Genomic DNA, 18,568 nt, shown 5'->3' with positions numbered 1-18,568 from the left:
GCAAATGCGCCACTGGAATCAATGACGTCGCCCAGGAGCGCCAATTAATTTTTATTGTTGTTTTTATTTTTATCGTTGTTTCAACAGAAGACTTATTATATGTATCATTATTATAGATAAAAAAAGCGACGAGCGCTTGATATGTAAAAAATATGGCACAAAGCGTCCACGCTTTTTCTTTCGTTATTGTTTTAAGCTTATTAAAAAAAATATTTTTAACTTTTTATTTCGATGTTCTTCAATAGCGTGTTTTTCAGTTTCTTAAACTATATTTATTTTTCATTTTTCAGTTTCGCATGCTATAAAAGCATTTTGGGATCAATCAGCCATATATTCTTTAGAAAAATGTCGATATATCAAGGAGGTTACGATTAGCGCCATCTGTCCGCGAATAGTTGAAAACTTATCTGAAGTCTTCTGGATAGATAATATATTCATGTTATGCCTTGCTCACATGGTTTTCCCTTTGTCTCACCTTTGTGTATGTTTTGCTATATATTTTACCTTATTTAAACTGAATAGATTTTTAATATTTACTTTGCAATTTATAACCTTTGCTTTTTCTTAGTCTCACAAAGATTCATGAACTACTCACTATACCTATACTAGGTAATTATTTTTATATTCCTATATAAAACATGCTATCCCCCAGGTTAAGTTGTACTTCTTCTTTATAAACAATGTATGTCAATGAATAAAGCCCATTTATTATTATTATTATTATTAGATCAAGCAATAATGTCGGTAATTCTGTCAAATACAGATCCCGAGCTTGAGAGTTACAAACAAACATACATACATACAAGTGAAGCAAATATGAAGCGTTTAATAAAAAGGGTTATTTTTGACGTAGCTTATCATTGTAATTTGATAAATGAAATTTAAAACCTCTGAAGCTATTGAAAATACTTTTCCCTGACCAGAACTGAAAAGCTGTTTATCGACGCGCGTTTTTCTAACCAAGTTGACGTCATCAGGAGATGACAAAAACTACTTCTTTCAAGCTATGCTAATGCTTTCATATGCATCTAGGCGAGTCATTACCTTGCATAATAAGAGTAATTAAAATTGAAATGAGTATATTTTTAGGAGAGAAAAAGTCGCACAGAGATGATAGCATGCAAGTTTACAAATTTTTTGTTGAATAAAGAAAATAATAAAACACATTGATGGTTGTTTCAAAATTTTTGTCCCTTTTTATGAGTCTACTTTAAACTGTAATATCTCAATAAATACTTGAATCAGTGTGCTTTTTCCAACGTAACACAAGTTGATTAATTTCATCATCATAAAAATTGGATGCTCGGGATTCGATGAAGTCAACGAAGACTTTTTTGACTGGTCCTGGTTGGCGAAGTTGACGAAGGTTAAACCGGTGAGAAAGTTGTCGATGTGCTTGAAAATATATTAGTCCGTTGGCGGGAGATCTGGGAAGTATGGCATGTGAGGCAGAGCTTCGACGCTCAATTCGGATCGTGAATTGTGAAACATGCGGACGGGCGTTGTTGGGGAGCAGGTTCGGACCTCTTCTGTTGGCCAGTGCCGGCTGTTGCTGATATTTCGGATTATTTCGACGAGTTTCTCACCATAGGACTCCGCTGTGATAGTTTGGCCCGGTTACAGAAAGTTATAGTGAATCACACTAGTCGCTGACCTCCCATTCAGTAACCATTGTCTTTTTCCGTGGCTTTTTGCCTTCTGTATCTGTATTTGTAGAGTAGGGAGGGTGAGTGTAGGCCCTTAGCACTTCGGCCACATATGACCCATTGTACATCTTCTCAAGTAGTTGTCCTAGATCATCGTCCGTCCTGTCCTTTCCAGATTTCTGGAGATTTTAGGTTTTTTCCCTTTGGGAAGTGCCTGGGTAGCTCATCGGTGTCGTAGAGGATCCACTTTTCATCACATATGATGATCCGGTCCAATAGAGGTTCGTTTCGGTTGCGCAAAAGCAATGAAGAACAGAGCTCGATCGTTCAAATTATGAGGCACCCACTTTTTGACTTTTCCGAAACGTTTCAAACCATCAAAAACCGCATGGGAGCAACTCCTCGTCCTGGATTACTGTAGGTCGATCAATTCAGGGCCCATCTTCGAAGCTGAAATCTGCGCTATTTAACGCTATCTTTGCAAAAAATGGTAGGAAACTTCAAAAGGAAGGAATTATGTCAAAAAAAACCAACAAAGATGTGCAGAGCATGCATATAAGTTACGTCTATTAAGCAATGAATGCTTTCGTCTGGTGAAGTAAAATTAATAAACCTGTATAATATACAGGGTGTTAATTAAGTGTGTACCATAAATTCAACAGCCGATTCTTTAGGTAATTTTAAGACGAAATGTTCGTATAAACATGGGTCCGCAAATCCTTCGTTCTCAAGATACAGGGTGTCAAAATAAAAAATAAAGTTATTCGTAAATATCTTAAATATCCTTTACCTAATTTTGTTGTAATTTGGCAGTGATATTTATAACATTAAGGAGATAATTTAGCCCGAACGTGATTCAATTTATTAAGTCCAGTGGCGTCTCGAGCGGATTTTTGACTTAAAAATGTACGCCACTGACTTTTGTGGAAGTTTTATTATTTCTTTGGATTGAGCAATTAGAAATACAACTTTTTTGTCTCTTGAGTTTTTTTCGTATCTTGCTTAGTTTTTAAGAAAAAAAAGTCGACCTAATTGCATATCCCTGGACCTCACAAGGAATAATATGGGGAATTGAATGTTTCTTTTGGAAATTATTTTTACAATTTTTCATTACTAATTATGTAGCAATAACAACAAATATTAAATAACATTAATATCGAGACTAACGAATTGCACTAAATTAAGTGTTGGAAATGGCATCCTTCGGCTTCAATACAACCGTCTTGCCGCCGCATCATTGAATTTCGCACTCTTCCAGAAATACCTGGCGTATTTTTTATTATGTCACATGAATTAATGATTTTATTCCGTAAATCCTCTTCACTTTGATAAGCAGTTTTGTATACCAACGCTTCAAGGTGTCCCCAGAGAAAATAATCTAAGGGATTCATTTCGGGCGAGCGAGGTGGCCGTGGGTGTGGGCCTGCTCTCCCAATCCAGCGATTATGGTAATTTTCATCCAAAAATTGCCGTGCCACTACACTAAAGTGTGGTGGAGCACCATCGTGCATGTACCAAATACGGAATCTTTCCATGACTGGAATTTCTTCTATAAGTCCAGGTAAAACAAATTCTAAAAACCTTCGGTATTCTTCTCCATTAAGTCTAGGTGGAAGGAAGTGAGGCCCAATGAGATGGTCACCGACAATTCCAACCCAAATATTATAAAAAAACTGTTTTTGAAAATTATTTTCTATCAAGGCGTGTTGATTGTTTTCGGCCTAAATGTGATTGTTGTGAGAGTTAATAATTGAATTGCGAGAAAAACAAGCTTCATCTGTAAACAATATTCGACTTAGGAAACCTGGATTTCTTCTTATTTTACCGGCGTAACCAATTAGAAAAAGCTAGTCTTACAGGCAAATCTCTGGGTAATAGAGCTTGCACACGTTGCATGTGATAGGGTTATAGCTGCTGGGCATTGGTAATATTCAGTTCTTCAGTTATTTTCCGAGTACTGGTATGAGGATTTACTTCAATCTCATTTAAAACAGCTTCTTCAGTTTGAACTGTTCTTACCGTTGCAGGCCTACCCATGACAACCGTCGATCTTTTAAAGCTGCCTGTATCAGAAAGTCGTGCATAGAGACGTACAAAAGTTTTTCTATTAGGCACTACACTCTGAGGAAATCTTTCATGGTAAATGCGTCTTGCAGCATTCCAGTTTCCGTGAGCATTCCATAACAGAAATGCATATCTGCCATTTCACTGTTACTAAATTGAACCATGTTTTACGAAAATTGTTCGAAAAATAACCACTAAACACATTTTTTATAACAATTATAAATTCAGAGCTTATAAAATTGACAACAACTGTCAAGTTGTTTATTAAATGCTGCAATCGTTTTCCAAGGCAACCCTTGATTATTATTTATGGTATTTTCAGAAGAGTGCGAGATTCAATGATGTGGCGGCTAGACGGTTGTATTGAAGCCGAAGGATGCTTTTTCTAACACTTAATTTAGTGCAATTCGTTAGTCTAAATGTTAATGTTATTTAATATTTGTTGTTATTGTTACATAATTAGTGATGAAAAATTGAAAAAATAATAATTTCCAAAAGAGACATTTAATTCCTCATATCATTCCTTGTGAGGTCCAGGGATATGCAATTAGGTCGACTTTTTTTTCTTGTAAACTAAGCAAGATACGAAAAAAAAATCAGGAGACAAAAAAATTGTATTTCTAATTGCTTGATCCAAAGAAATAATAAAAATTGCACAAAAGTCAGTGGAGTACATTTTTAAGTCAAAAATATTCGATCAAATCCCACTCGAGACGCCACTGGACTTGATAAATTGAATCACGTTCGGGCTGAATTAGCTCCTTAATGTTATGAATACCATTTCCAAATTACAACAACATTAGGTAAAGGCTATTTGAGATATTTACGAATAATTTTTTTTTATTTTTATTTTAACACCCTGTATCTTGAGAATGAAGGATTTGCGGATCCATGTTCATATGAACATTTCGTCTTAAAATTACCTAAAGAATCGTCTGTTGAATTTATGGTACATACTTAATTAACACCCTGTATGTTATCTCTATCTGTTATATCACCATGTATTGATGACAGCCAAGTAAATTGTATGACATTATTGTCCAAAACTATTTCAGTTAGACTGAAAATTTTGACATAATTGACTTACATTCTTCACTATATTATTTCGAATTTTTGTAATTTTTGATAAAATAAATTGGTATGGGGAAAAAGAAAAAAGAAAAGGTTAAAAATAAAGAAGAATCTGGTACTGTGGAAGAGAGGAAAGTAGAAACAGTTCATGAAAGTGGTTCAGGTAAGATCAACGTCAATATATTCATAAATTTCTGAATAAAACTATTTCAACAGTCATCAAAAAACAATCCTCTCTCAAAATGCCGAAGAGCGAATCAAAAATTGAAGAACAAGGTACGTCCAAGGTACTTCCTGAAGAAGAGCGAGTCAAAACACTGGAGAATAGAGGTATGCATTCAATCTGAATTTTTTTTTGTCGTAATGAACACTGGAGGTTACTATTCATCAGCTAAGCTCGCATTATTTTCTTTTAATGTTGTACTTGCTAACCACAAATACAGGGTGTGACTAAATAAGTGTAAAACATTTAAGGAGGTGATTCCTCATCAAAAAAAAAATATAGGATCTTTCATATAAAGAAATTTCATTGGAGCATCCCTTGTTAAGATACAGCTCCTTAAAGGGGGTACATAAAATTTGTATAACAATTTTTTTCACAAGCACTAAAAAAGTTACAATATTGAAATTAATCTGACGTTTTGTACTACCAAAAAGACACTTAGTCAGAAATTTATTTGGTTTACCCCATGGTTGTAAGGGGTGGAAAACGCAACCCCAAAAATTCATTTCCAATGTAACTTTTTGTCTTCTCATTTGTTTACCATTTGAAAATTTATTTCTGATAGCATGTTTCATTCTAAACAAAAAATGTCTCCTGGGTTTTTTGCCCAAAATGAACCAGTTCGCAGCAAAAAATTATTTTACGAACAACTACAGAGATACATCGTCATTATTGCGAAAATACGAAACTAATAAATCTAGTAGGTCGCTATCGCTATTAGCGATAGTGACAATTAAATTGGTATGACGCTGTCAGTTTGTGAATTTTCGAAATTGAATTAATACTAATTGTGTGTTGTTCTGTTCTTAATTTATTACTTTAATAATTCACTTGTTATTAAAATGGCATACACAAATGAGAAAATGGCTGATACACATTACGTTTACGGTCTGTCGCAGGGGAATGGGTTAGAAGCTTCTAGAAGATATGCTGAAATGTATCCTCAACGGCAGCATCCTTCACATAGAATATTTGCTCGACCTCATCAACGATTACGAGAATATGGTTCATTCGACAAAAGAACGCAGGATTGTGGTCGCCATCGAGAAGTACGAACACCACAACTTGAGAAAGCAGTACTTAATTTGATTGAAGAACAACCTACAACCAGTACTAGAAAGATTGCTTTCCAGCTAAATGTTGATCATATGACGGTATTTCGAATTTTAAAGGAACAACTCTTATACCCTTACCATCTGCAACGAGTACAGGCACTGTTACCGAGAGACTTTCCAAACCGTCTTGAATTTTGCAATTTGATGCTGGAAATGATTAGAAGAAATTGTGACTTTCTGAAGACGACAGAATTCACAGACGAATGTAGTTTTTCTCGGGACAAGATTATTAATTTTCATAATTACCACATATGGGCTGATGAAAACCCTCACGCTATTGTCGAAACTAACCATCGAGAACAGTTTTCTCTTAACGTGTGGCTCGGAGTTATTTGGGATGATTTAATTGGGCCTCATTTTCTACCTCCCCGATTAAATGGTGAGGCATACGTTCAATTTTCAAGAGAAGTGCATCCAGTACTGCTGGAGGATGTTCCTTTGGGCGTTAGAAGGGATATGTTTTTCATGCATGATGGGGCTCCCGCCCATTTTAGTCAAGTAGCACGTCAGCATTTAACTGAAACGTATGCAAATCAGTGGATAGGTCGAGGAGGACCACAGAACTGGCCCGCTCGATCCCCGGATCTGAAACCTCTCGATTTCTCTATTTGGGGCCATTCACAGCATTTGGTTTATCGTACTTCTGTTCGCGATGTAGAGGACTTAAGAAACCGCATCATCGATGCGTGCAGGGTAATCAGAGAGACTCCAGGAATATTTGAGCGAATACGTGGCTCAATGCGCCGATGTTTAGACGCATGCGTAATGTCTGAAGGTAGACATATTGAACATTTACTATGATTTCTACATGTTGTGTGTTTTGTTATTAATAAATTAGTTTTGTTTATTACCCTTTAATCATTTAATACAGGTACTAACTACAAAATAACAATAAATCCAGTTCGCATTTATAACGATGTATCTCTGTAGTTGTTCTTGAAATGCTTTTTTGCTGCGAACTGGTTAATTTTGGTCAAAAAACCCAAGAAACATTTTTTATTTAGAATGAAACAGGCATCGGAAATAAATTTTTAAATGGTAAACAAATAATAAGACAAAAAGTTACATTGGAAATAAATTTTAGGGGTTGCGTTTTCCACCCCTTACAACCATGGGGTAAACCAAATAAATTACTGTCTAAGTGTCTTTTTGGTAGTACAAAACGTCAGGTTAATTTCAATATTGTAACTTTTTCAATGCTTGTGAAAAAAATTGTTATACAAATTTTATGTACCCCTTTTAAGGGGCTGTATCTTAACAAGGGATGTTCCAATGAAGTTTCTTTATATGAAAGATCCAATTTTTTTTTCGATGAGGAATCACCTCCTCAAATGTTTTACACTTATTCAGTTACACCCTGTATAAAGCCAAAGTTGTACAAGTTGATTAATTTCATAATGCTCACGAGAGGAGCTCTTAAAGTTGAGAGTACGAGTACGGCGCGGCGCTCAGATCCAGGAATAAGTGAAAGAATTTCGCGACTATTTATTTTACTATTGATCACCTTGTACAGAAACGTAGCAGAGAAATGTCTTCTTTGGTCCAAGTACATTATTTTGAATTCATTTCTTAAATTAATCGATCTAACTGTATCATAGTCAGGTCACGAACGGTATTTTTTATAATACAATATTCTAAAAATTTATTCTGTACTCTCTCTCTTTTATGTAATGAGGTTGCATACTCCGAGAAACACAGCAATGATGCAAACTCCAACTCAGGCCTTAAAAGTATAGTTCAAGTAAATTATATAGTGCCATCTACTTTCCAACAGCTTCCCTTTGATAATTCATTTAGAAAGCTAACTGTTTGAAATCTGTTTTTTCGATAATCAGCTGTTAATCATCTGTCGCCCCCATACGAACGACAACTCTCAGAAATTGAGAAACTTGTGCGAGCTAAAGACTAACGAGGTCTTACCTTTTAACGTGTGATTCCTAACACGGTGATTCCTAACTAATTTCGTTATTCAATAATTTTTTCTGATCATATAAGAACCACAATAACTATATAACTGATAATTCCTTTTCCATATTCTCTGTTTCACTATCACTGTCGTCATTTGATTCAATAATGAATTTACTTCCACCATTACTATAGAAGTGTCGAATCTACATATAGTTTTTTCAACTAAAATTACTTTTTTAATCCTTTTCTGCCAGTCTTCTTCGGTGACATTAGATACTTCTTCTTTAACTAGCTCTATTACTCTCTTATCAAATTTTGGAAAATTATTTTTACGCCTGATGCTTTATTTCAATTTTCCCCAAATCAACTAAATGAGATTGAAAACACAAAAATAGGGGGAAGCCCCTCACTGGTGTGTCCATACTTTTCAGCAATACTCTCAAGGGCATACACTTTTTCAAATGTTTTTGTCTGTAAAACTTCAAGTAAATGGTTTTTAGTGTATTGATCTTCAAAATACAAATTGTTATCCATTATAAACTTTGTATTTCATCGTTCCTCGAATTTTTATTCGGTACTTTGATGAGCTATCACGAATGATAGGAAGCGTTGTCAAGAACTATTACACTATTCGCATCCAAATTTGGGATCAATGTGTTTTCAAACCATTCCTCAAAAATATTAGCTTCCATGTTCTTATGATAGTCATTATTGCAGTCCTCAAGTTTTTTCCATATAATTTCAAAGAATTCGGAACCCATCCTTTACTTCCTCCGCAATGCACAATGATTAGTCGCGATTCTTTGTTTGCAGGCATGTAAGGCGTACACATTCTCGAACCATCAGTCCACCCTTTCGTAACTGTGTCGTGAGTGTCATACCAAGTTTCGTTCAAATAGAAAATTTGCCGTTGTTCTTGTCATTATTTAGTTATTTGTTCTAAGTATTTGTTACGCAATTCCACTATTCTTCTGCTTTCCATAACTGTTTGGAGTTTGTTTATCATTTTAAATCTAAATTTAAGTTTCTTCATCCAATTTTGAAGAGTTTTGTCACAGCAGCTCACGTTATGGCCGGAAGTATTCAATTTGTTCCTTATGATTTCAGTTGTAGAAATCTCATTGCTTTTGTAACAGTCGTATATTGTTTTTTTCAATGATTTTATTAGATGAACATCTAAAGGTTTTGATAATCCTGTATCACATCGCGTCTTGCGTTCATAAGGTTTGTTTTTAACTATTTTACGTACAGTTGAGAAAGAAATTTCGGTCAAATCTGATGTTGCTTATAATAGTTTGGTTTCCCTCGAAACCAAACTTGAGATGTAGATTCTTATGTACATTGAAAGATACTCTCTGTGTTTCAATATTCAAATGCATCCGAATCTTAATCACTGGTATTTCTTTTTCACATTATTCACCATCGCTATTGGAATCACTACACAGGAAAAAGTCTGCGTTGTTCTCACACTCGTTATTACTATTAGTACTTATCCAAGAACGCCACATTTTAAACAGATAACAAAAAATTTTAAGTAATTACAACTGCAACAATATCGAATTTCAACACTCAAATCGCGATCAGTTTCTGAACTGTTATGACTCTTCAGCCAGTCATAAAACTCGTATTATCCAATACGAACCGCCAATTTCTCTGTATTGGTTTTCCTGGCCTTTGAGGGCGCCGACAACTTTAAGTATGCATAATACCGGTTACTTCGAATATATAAAATACAGTAGGCTCATTGTGGTAGTATTTGTAAAAGTTCTGCATTGCCTCATCACATATCCTAGTGTTCTGCTGGCGGTTGATACTATATTATATTCATAACAATAGCTATGAATTGCCTTTTCTCTGAAAGTGTCAAATTTTTATCTTGGTTTTGTCATCAGTGGACAAATAAACGTAGATGACCAAATATTCTAAAAGTATTAAAAATTTGGCGCGAATAGTGAACCAAAAAAAATATGGTAATTGCTCGCTCTATTTCTATTTTCAGAGTCTGTACTAAAATCGATAACAAAAGTTCCCAAAGAAACTGGTAAGTACGAGAAGACTTCAAACACCGTTCATTAAGGGTTTCTGATTAGAAAGGTTGACTGGATCGAGCAAAGTATTACCAATTGAACAGTCGAAGGATAAATTGAAAAAATCATCATCATCAAAAGTTGTGTTCAAGCCTGATAGTGAAAAACATTCACCAGAAGATCAAAATGTCCCGCCTGAAAAAGAGAAGGTCGGCAAGAAAGCTAAAAAACAAAAAAAGGGCAAGAAAATCCCTGAAGAGGACGCACCCACAGAATCAACAAACAAAATGGAAGTGGATGTCGAAAAGCCAAAGAAAAAAGGAGGAAAAAAGCAGAAGAAAATTACTATGGTTATTCCTTCGGCTACTGAAGTTCCTTCGGTTACCAAAACTTCTTCCGTTACAAAAACTCCTTCAGAAATGAAACCTACCTCAAAAACATTGATGTCCGTAACTGAACAAGGATCAGAATTGTTTTCTTCTAAAACTGACATGACAGCAGCCGGACCTCGGGTGCAGTCTCAGAGGACAATGACATCATCAGTAATATTACCTAGAGGTGTGTATTCTTAATAATCTGCAAGACCCACCTCTGTGGGGTATCTTTGATAATTCAATGAATAGATTTGGGAAGCTGAATACAGTTATTTGAATGAATGAGTCGAAGAGTTTTGTAATTCTAATTGCAAAGCTCTTTCCACTTTCGTCTGTGAAATATTTTTTTTACCTTACATTGATCACAATATGTGTACGGTTATTTCCAAATTTATAGAAATTACCATACCTGATACAAACATTCTTTTAAATCTCACAATAATTTGAGCAACTTTCTAGTAAATTCCAAAGACAAAATTAGAAAGTTACATAGAAGTGGAGTCTATAAGCTTGACAGCTCTGATTGTTCTGCATCTTACATTGGTAGAACTTGTAGACCTCTCATTACTCGCATTAATGAACATTTAAAAAAAACCGAAAAATACGCATTTGGCAACCCTATCAAATTTCACACCCCAATTTTAGCCCTGATAGAAATTCCAAAATTTTACGTAAAATTGACAATAAAAATTTCCTGACTAGACTTGTTTCAGGAGCTGGAGATATCCAAAGAATTTTCTAACAATGATCACTGCTTGAATACTCAAGTAAACTTATGCAGAGATTCCCTTTCCCTCCATCAAAGGATTATGAATTGTAATTGAAATTCAAAATGTACTATTAAAATACAGGGTGGGCCATCGAAAACTTGACATGGAGGTTTTGGGTACTACTCTTGCAAATCCGAAAAAACGCTCAGACAGGTCGATTTTTATCGGGAGTAGGACAGTTTTTCCCCATTTACAGCGTCGTCACTTCAACCCCGAAGCAGAGGAGTGAACAACCTTTGGAATTTTAATAGGGGGCGAGTTGCACATCGTTTGAAAGATCTTGGAATTCTCTAAACAACGGTGTACATTTTTTTAAAATTTGGATGAATCATTAAATTTAGAGTTGAAGTTACTTACTTTATTCTCATGTTAGCATATGCTCAAAATGGACACCTCCAGCTTCCATGCAATAATAGAGATTCTGCTGGAAACGTTCTCGAACATTGTGGGGCATTTTTGGAGTGATTTGGCGATATTCATTTGTGATTCGTTGCCGGAAATCTTCGAGTGATGCAGGAGGAGTACAATGAATTCTGCTTTTCAAATGACCCCACAGAAAGAAATCTAACGGCGGAAGGTCTGGTGATCGTGGTGGCCATTCGATAGCGCCCCGTTTCCCAAACCAGTGATCCGAAAAAGTATCTAAATATTGCCGAACAGGCAGAGCATAGTGCAGAGGAGCCCCATCTTGTTGAAATATTAACAGATCCTCCCGATATTTGTAGTCATTTTCAATAATATCAGTGAGAAGGTTATTAATAGTATCTTCCAGAAGCTGCAGTTACATTTGTCCGGTTAAATTGCCTTCTAAAAACAATGGGCCAACAATACGGTCACCAAAAATTCCAGCGCACACGTTTAATTTTTGTGGACGTTGAGTATGCACTTCATGGAAAATGTGATTATTATTATTATTATTTGAGATCCCTGAAACAACTAAAAAAGAAGAATTGAAAATGAATAGCTGAAAATAACAATTATATCAACCAAAATAAACCTGAAATGAAATAATAGTGAAATAAAATACACAAGTAAAAATAGAACAATTGAATAAATAAAAATAAAGAAATGAAAAAAGAAAATAAAAATAAAAAGTGGGAGAGATTCCAAGTCACGTTAGTTCACGACGTTTCGATTGTTAGTATCTACAATCGTCTTCGAGTGATGACTGGACTGATTCCTTCGAGAGATGACTATTTATAGGTCGTTCGAGTACTTTCACTTATCCCCGCTTTCCATTTTCCGCTTCACTGGTTCCGTGGGACATGACCGTTTTGGCGGGAGTTGGCCATTTTTCGCTTGATGATGGGTTTCCATATGTTGCGTATTTCTACGCTGGCTTGGTTGAATACGTTGTTGGACAACATGTATGCGGCTTCCTTGAATTTTCTCCTAAACCAATGTTTCTCTTTGTGCAAGATCTCAGCTTGGGACCACTCGATGTTGTGTTGATGGGTCCAAACATGGTCTGCTATTCCTGATTTGCTGGTTTCCCCTCGCTGTGTGTGTTTCTTGTGCTTGGCAATGCGAACATTCAATGGCCTCTCAGTTTCACCAATATAGGATTTTCCGCACTCACAGGGTATCCGGTAAATGCAATTCTTGGAATCGCAGTCCGCGTTTGGTGGCCTGGTTTTCGTGAGGCTGCTACGGATAGTGTTACCGGATCTGAAGCAGGTTCTGATGTTGTACTTGGAACCAATTCTTCTTATCCTCTTCGATAATCCTCTGATGTAGGGAAGTGCAAGCACTGGTTGTGACGGCTTCTCTTCCTTGCGAGGCTCCTGCTGTCTTCTAGCCAAAGTCTTTTCTACCATCGCTTTAGAGTAGCCATTGTCCAGTAGTTTCTATAGTAAATGTTCAAAAACGTTTCCATCAACTTCCATACATTGGTACGAGCTTCCACATGGTTGACAATCTCGGGAGCTACTTCTCTGCAATACCTCTTGATATTCTCTCTGCCATGCTTCATGATATTTCAAATCTTCTATCTCATACACTTGAACTTCAAATGACCCCCATAGAAAGAAATCTATAGGAGTGAGATCCGGAGACCTTGGTGGCCATTCTGTAGGACATCATCTGCCAATCCAGCGACCAGGAAAATGATCATCCAAAAATTGTAAACTCGATACGTCTATCGAAATCATCTCTGTTCAATTCATGAGTCTAATCTGGATGAAATTTGTACTTATGAAGGATCCTGAAAACATTTGTATGACTGATCGCTGCATCGGTTTTAACGGAAGCTGACCGTTTGGCGGGAGTTGGTCGTGTTCCGCTTGATAAGAGGTTTCCATATGTTGCGTATCTCCACGCTAGATTGGCTAAATGCGTTGTTGGACAACATATATGCGGCACGGTACAAATTAGGAAATAAGTTTCGTTTCGGGCAAATTCACAGAATAGTAAAGATTGGTATATAGCGTATAATTCTGCTGTGTATACGCTGGTCGTTGACTGCATCAACCAGATATGGAGGTGTCCATCTACAAGGAAGGCACAACCCACCTCATTCTCGATCTTTGATTCATTAGTATATAGAGAATAGAAAATGGAAAATGCCGGTTTTCACAACAGTTTTTTCCTAATGTGTAGTCAGTGGATCAAATATATGCTATCACTATATTTTAACAAAAAAACTCCTCAATTGTATAGAACTGGCCCATACTTGATAAAAATCCATATTAAAACTAGCTAATACACTTTATTATATGATTTTCACTATATGATTGTATAATTTATAGTGAGAATCATACAATAAAGTGTATTAGTTAGTTTTAAAATATTACACATTGTGAGAAATGTCGCCCCCCTTAAATTAATGTTAAAAAATGAATTGACTCATGAATTGACTATAAAAATAGAAAAAAAAATCTTCATTTTGTATTATTTTCTTTCTATTCGAACGAAACAAATGGAATTACTTCTACTGTAAGGAGGAAGCAGTAAGCTGAGAACAACGTCAAGTCAAAAATTGAAAAGATCCTCGAAAAAGTTAGCGTCGAGCAGAAGTCTTGGTCTGGTAATACCAATTTAACAAGTAATTACAAAATGTTCACAAAAATCTCATAAAAGGACGAATCATTCGAAGAATACTCTTCCTCTACCGCATCTTCAGAAGAGGTCGTTATAAAAGACAAGAAAGAAAAGAAACGTCCACCGAAAAAAGAAAAAAAATCGAAGGTAACTACTTGAAATTCGTATGAGAATCCTCTCATAACTATTCAATTTAATGGTTAGAAAAAGACCAGGGAGAAGTCCGACCTTGATGTAGAAGAGAAACCTGAAGAACCAGTGGAAAAAGAATACGATGTATTGGAGGACATCGCCAAAATGAAAGCTGAGTCGATGCAACGGGCTATGTCAGGTTAGTATAATCTCGGTACTGAATGAAGACCATACTGAGATGAAGGCCGTGATCATTTCTCGTTGGTCGATATTTACCCTTGATTCATAATTATACATTTTTGGTCTAACAAACATCGCCCTCACTACCGGTCACCCCCTTCCACTCGTCCAGGGACATAACTACCAGAACACAACCGATGAACTGACAGACCCCAGCCAGGAAGGGGTAGATTGTGAACGTACACCTTGTACATGTTTTTTTCCTGAGCAATGAGACACCCTGTATGACAGCCATGTTTTTTTCTTTAACGCCCGTGGCCATGTTTTTTTTTTCTTCAAAACGATTTTACATTCATTATTATTATTATACTATTATTTTTCACGCTGAAGTATTTGAGACACCCCCGTACATGTTTTTTCTCAAACGACGAGACACCCTGTATGACAGCCATGTTTTTTTCTGTAACGCCCGTGGCCATGTTTTTTTCTTCTTCAATCCGATTTTTCGTTCATTATTATCATTATATCATTATTTTCCACGCTGACGTATTTGAGACACCCCGTACATGTTTTTTTTTCGACAGTAACCCCAGCGAGGCTAGTCAGGGGAAAGGCTTGTGTTGAAAATATCACAGGCCCGATTGGGAGAATCTTAGAGAAACACGACGTGAATCTAAAATTTTGACCTACAAAAACTATCAGCCAAAGTCTGAGGTCAACTCGGGACCCCAGAGAACCTTCAGCAACGCCCGTCAGGCTTGAAACCTGCATACCACAACCAAAAACCCGGAAAATAGCTTCCACACACAGTAACCCCAGCGAGGCTAGTCAGGGGAAAGGCTTGTGTTGAAAATATCATAGACACGATTGAGAGAATTTTAGAGAAACACGACGTGAATCTGATATTTTGACTATCAGACAAAGTCTAAGGTCAACTAAGGACCCCAGAGAACCTTCAGGAACGCTAGTCAGGCTTGAAACCTGTATACCACAACCAAAAACCCGGAAAATAGCTTCCACACACAGTAACTCCAGCGAGGCTAGTCAAGGAAAAGGCTTGTGTTGAAAAAATCACAGACCCGATTGGAAGAATCCTAGAGAAACACAACGTGTATCTAATATTTTGACCAACAAAAACTATCGGACAAAGTCTAAGATCAACTAAGGACCCCAGAGAAACTCCAGCGACGCCCGTCAGGCTTGAAACCTGCATACCACAACCAAAAAACCCGGAACATGTTATGTAAAATAACAAATTGAAAATAAACCTTCAACATGCTGGCAGAGCAAATCACCTTCTTTGAGTACTCAACAAACACTGATTATTGTGAGTAGTCAAAAAATTATATATAGTAAATGTGCATGGAATTTGGATTTCCGGTTTTGGTCAGGCCTTCATCTTTGTATGCTAGAATCAAGATGAACTACCAGTCACGCGAATCGTTTGTTCTTCAGAAGTCCAGGAACCTGCGGAAACTGTCGAAGAAGTTGTAGTAGAAGAACCGAAAAAGGTCGCACGTTTTTATATCTCCCATTCCTCGAATCAACAAAAAACTCTTTGTTGCAGGTGCCGAAGAAGAAGGTTTCGAAGAAGGAAAGGGCTCGCATGACGGCCGAAATGGCAGAGAAGCTGAGAATAGAGGCCGAGCAAGAAGCTGCGAGATTGGCCGAATTAGAGAGGATCCGCCTGGAGCAAGAGAAAAAAGAGGCTATCGAGAAGGAGAAGAGAGAAATCGTCGAACAACAAATTCGAGAGGAACAATTGGAAAAGTCGATCCAGTACATACGCGACGTGACAAATCTATTCATGGAACATTCGAAGGCTGAAAGGGAACAATCTGAAGTGAGTGGGAGTAATGATGCCCTTTTACTTCTTCGCTTCAGCGAGAAGCTATGCTTCAGTATTGATTGCACACTACGAAACTGTTTCCTGGTGTTGTTTGAAGAGAGATGATGCTGGGTCTAATTTGCGAGCAGCTAGTTCATATTCATAGGCTCTGTTGGAAATTCTTCTATTGGTCTGGCCGATGTATTCAGCTCACTTTATCAGTAACTACATGGACGTAGGGGAGAAAATCTTTTGTCTGGTTAGTCTGTTAGGAATCAGACCTAGCATCATCTATTTTCAAACACCACCAGGAAACAAGCCACACAATAAGTTTCGAATGCACCAAGATCATTGCTACGTAGAAAAATCTTCAGGCCAGGATAATTCGTGAAGCAATCGAAATTGAAAAACGTCCCAACTGCCTTAACAAGCGAGATTATTCGCAGAGACTACCACAAAGAGTGCGGTTGCTGTATTTCTTGATATTGAAGGAGCATTTGATAATGCACTACCTAAATCTATAGGATTGTCTCTGGTTAGAAAGGGTATAGAATCGACCATACCTGCTGGATCTATGCCATGCTAGTGAACAGAACTACGACTCTTCAAAGCGAGGCCATCAGGTTCAGGGTCACCGGGGGCTGCCCTCAAGGTTATGCAGATGACCCTGCCATCCTGGCAACGTCCACGTCGGGAAGGGTAGCTTGTAATATCCTCCAAAGCGCATTGGACGTTGTTCACAGTTGGTGCCTGAGGGAGCAGATGTCTGTCAACCCCAGCAGAACTGTGTTAATCCCCTTCACCAAGAGAAGGAAATTGGACGATCTAACGCCACTTTCCCTCAATGATGTAGTCATTCCATTTGGAACGGAGGTGACATATCTTGGCATTGTCCTTGATAGAAAACTCACCTGGAACGCTCACTTGGAAAAAGTTTTACACAAAGCCAGACTGTCTCTATGGACATGTCCTCATCGAGGAACAAGTACAAATCAAAACACAACAAGACCTCACATTCAATATATTAAACAAAACCATACACATGCCTAGAGAAGATCTAACACAAAGGAGAGTACCTGATGCAGAACAAATACAGGCAAATTTACCTAAATACCTACGTTAAGACGCTCTGACCGTATGAAGAGGCAGACAACAAGATGACCAGTTTAGTTTGAAGGGTGCCTAGAAGATGAAAGTACTACCAACTGTCGAAAGCGCTCGCAGATAATTTATAGAAGATATAAAGCTTCAAATCCTTTTTGTAGAATTTAATATTGAAATACTCAAAATAAAGGAATATTATTTGCTTCAATCAATTGATTGAAACAACTAATTTTCCTTTATTTTCAGTATTTTAATATCAACATTTGATATAAAAAGTTATTTTAGGCTTCAATAACTTCTACTTATTATTTGCGAGCGCTTTCGACAACAGGCTTCACTATCATCTTCATGGCTTCATGAGTAGATGAATATTTCACTTATGAACCTTTAATTGTTCTAGTGGCAATTATACGTAGATTGCAGAAAATTGCCCGATCCTTCGCTTTGTGTCCAAATGAATAGATACCTCCATTTATGGGAGAAAATAATAGATGGTACCACTATGAAGGAGGCGGCAGATAGAACTAATGATGTTCTGCAGGTATGATCTCACTTATAATCACGCAGATCCAAACTATATATTATTTGAAGTCAGTTTCGAATGCTGATTTTTACCAATGATTTACCAATTATGATGTCATAGTATAGCCCAGATAAAATAGATATTCCAGTTTGCATCAATTCCCAACAAGCTGGATTTTTGTAGAGACCTTAAATACGTCAACATAAATGAAATGTTGAAAGTTCCTATCGAGACCACTAATGCGTTATTTTTTATTCGAGGTCAAAGTTCAAAATTTTTGTGTTTTGGATATATATCTTTAATGGTGACAGCTACCGGAAAAATGGTTGAGAGAAAGTTTGTAGACTGTAAAATTCTCTACAAAAATGGTTTCAATACTTCTTTCTTAGGAAGCATCGTTATCCCGATTTTAAACTCAGAAAATTCAAAAATGCACTCATAAATGGCCACTATGATTCATCAGAAGTCTATCTGATGAACGAAACAAAGATAGGTGACAGAAAACAATCTAATAATGTTTAGTTTTTGTCTCTCATGCACTGACGTATGTGGAATGTATACGAT

The 18,568-nt window shown here is 36.7% G+C and overlaps 1 protein-coding gene across 4 annotated transcripts in view; it reads left to right on the top strand.

Moving 5' to 3' along the window:
• Window positions 1-4,721: 4,721 nt before the first annotated feature.
• Window positions 4,722-18,568, top strand: part of LOC111508548 (dynein axonemal intermediate chain 7) — a 31,490-nt gene continuing 17,643 nt past the window's right edge. For 3 of the 4 annotated variants that reach the window (XR_012465404.1, XR_012465396.1, XM_074175020.1), the window contains exons 1-10: window positions 4,722-4,944; window positions 4,998-5,111; window positions 10,027-10,068; window positions 10,118-10,612; window positions 14,138-14,223; window positions 14,277-14,384; window positions 14,442-14,568; window positions 16,005-16,060; window positions 16,117-16,392; window positions 17,882-18,022. Coding sequence is in view for 2 of the 4 variants with exons in the window: in XM_074175020.1 (XP_074031121.1) it covers window positions 4,851-4,944; window positions 4,998-5,111; window positions 10,027-10,068; window positions 10,118-10,612; window positions 14,138-14,223; window positions 14,277-14,384; window positions 14,442-14,568; window positions 16,005-16,060; window positions 16,117-16,392; window positions 17,882-18,022 (1,539 nt within the window). In the remaining 2 variants the exon portion in view is untranslated. The remainder of the gene's footprint in view (window positions 4,945-4,997; window positions 5,112-10,026; window positions 10,069-10,117; window positions 10,613-14,137; window positions 14,224-14,276; window positions 14,385-14,441; window positions 14,569-16,004; window positions 16,061-16,116; window positions 16,393-17,881; window positions 18,023-18,568) is intronic. The other variant, XM_074175065.1, reaches the window with a different exon arrangement.

The sequence above is a fragment of the Leptinotarsa decemlineata genome, unplaced genomic scaffold (genome assembly GCF_025532065.1).
Source record: "Leptinotarsa decemlineata unplaced genomic scaffold, Ldec_3_MD MMD2_P_RNA_scaffold_1, whole genome shotgun sequence".
Lineage (NCBI taxonomy): Eukaryota > Metazoa > Arthropoda > Insecta > Coleoptera > Chrysomelidae > Leptinotarsa > Leptinotarsa decemlineata.
This window is presented reverse-complemented; position numbering and strand designations above follow the sequence as displayed.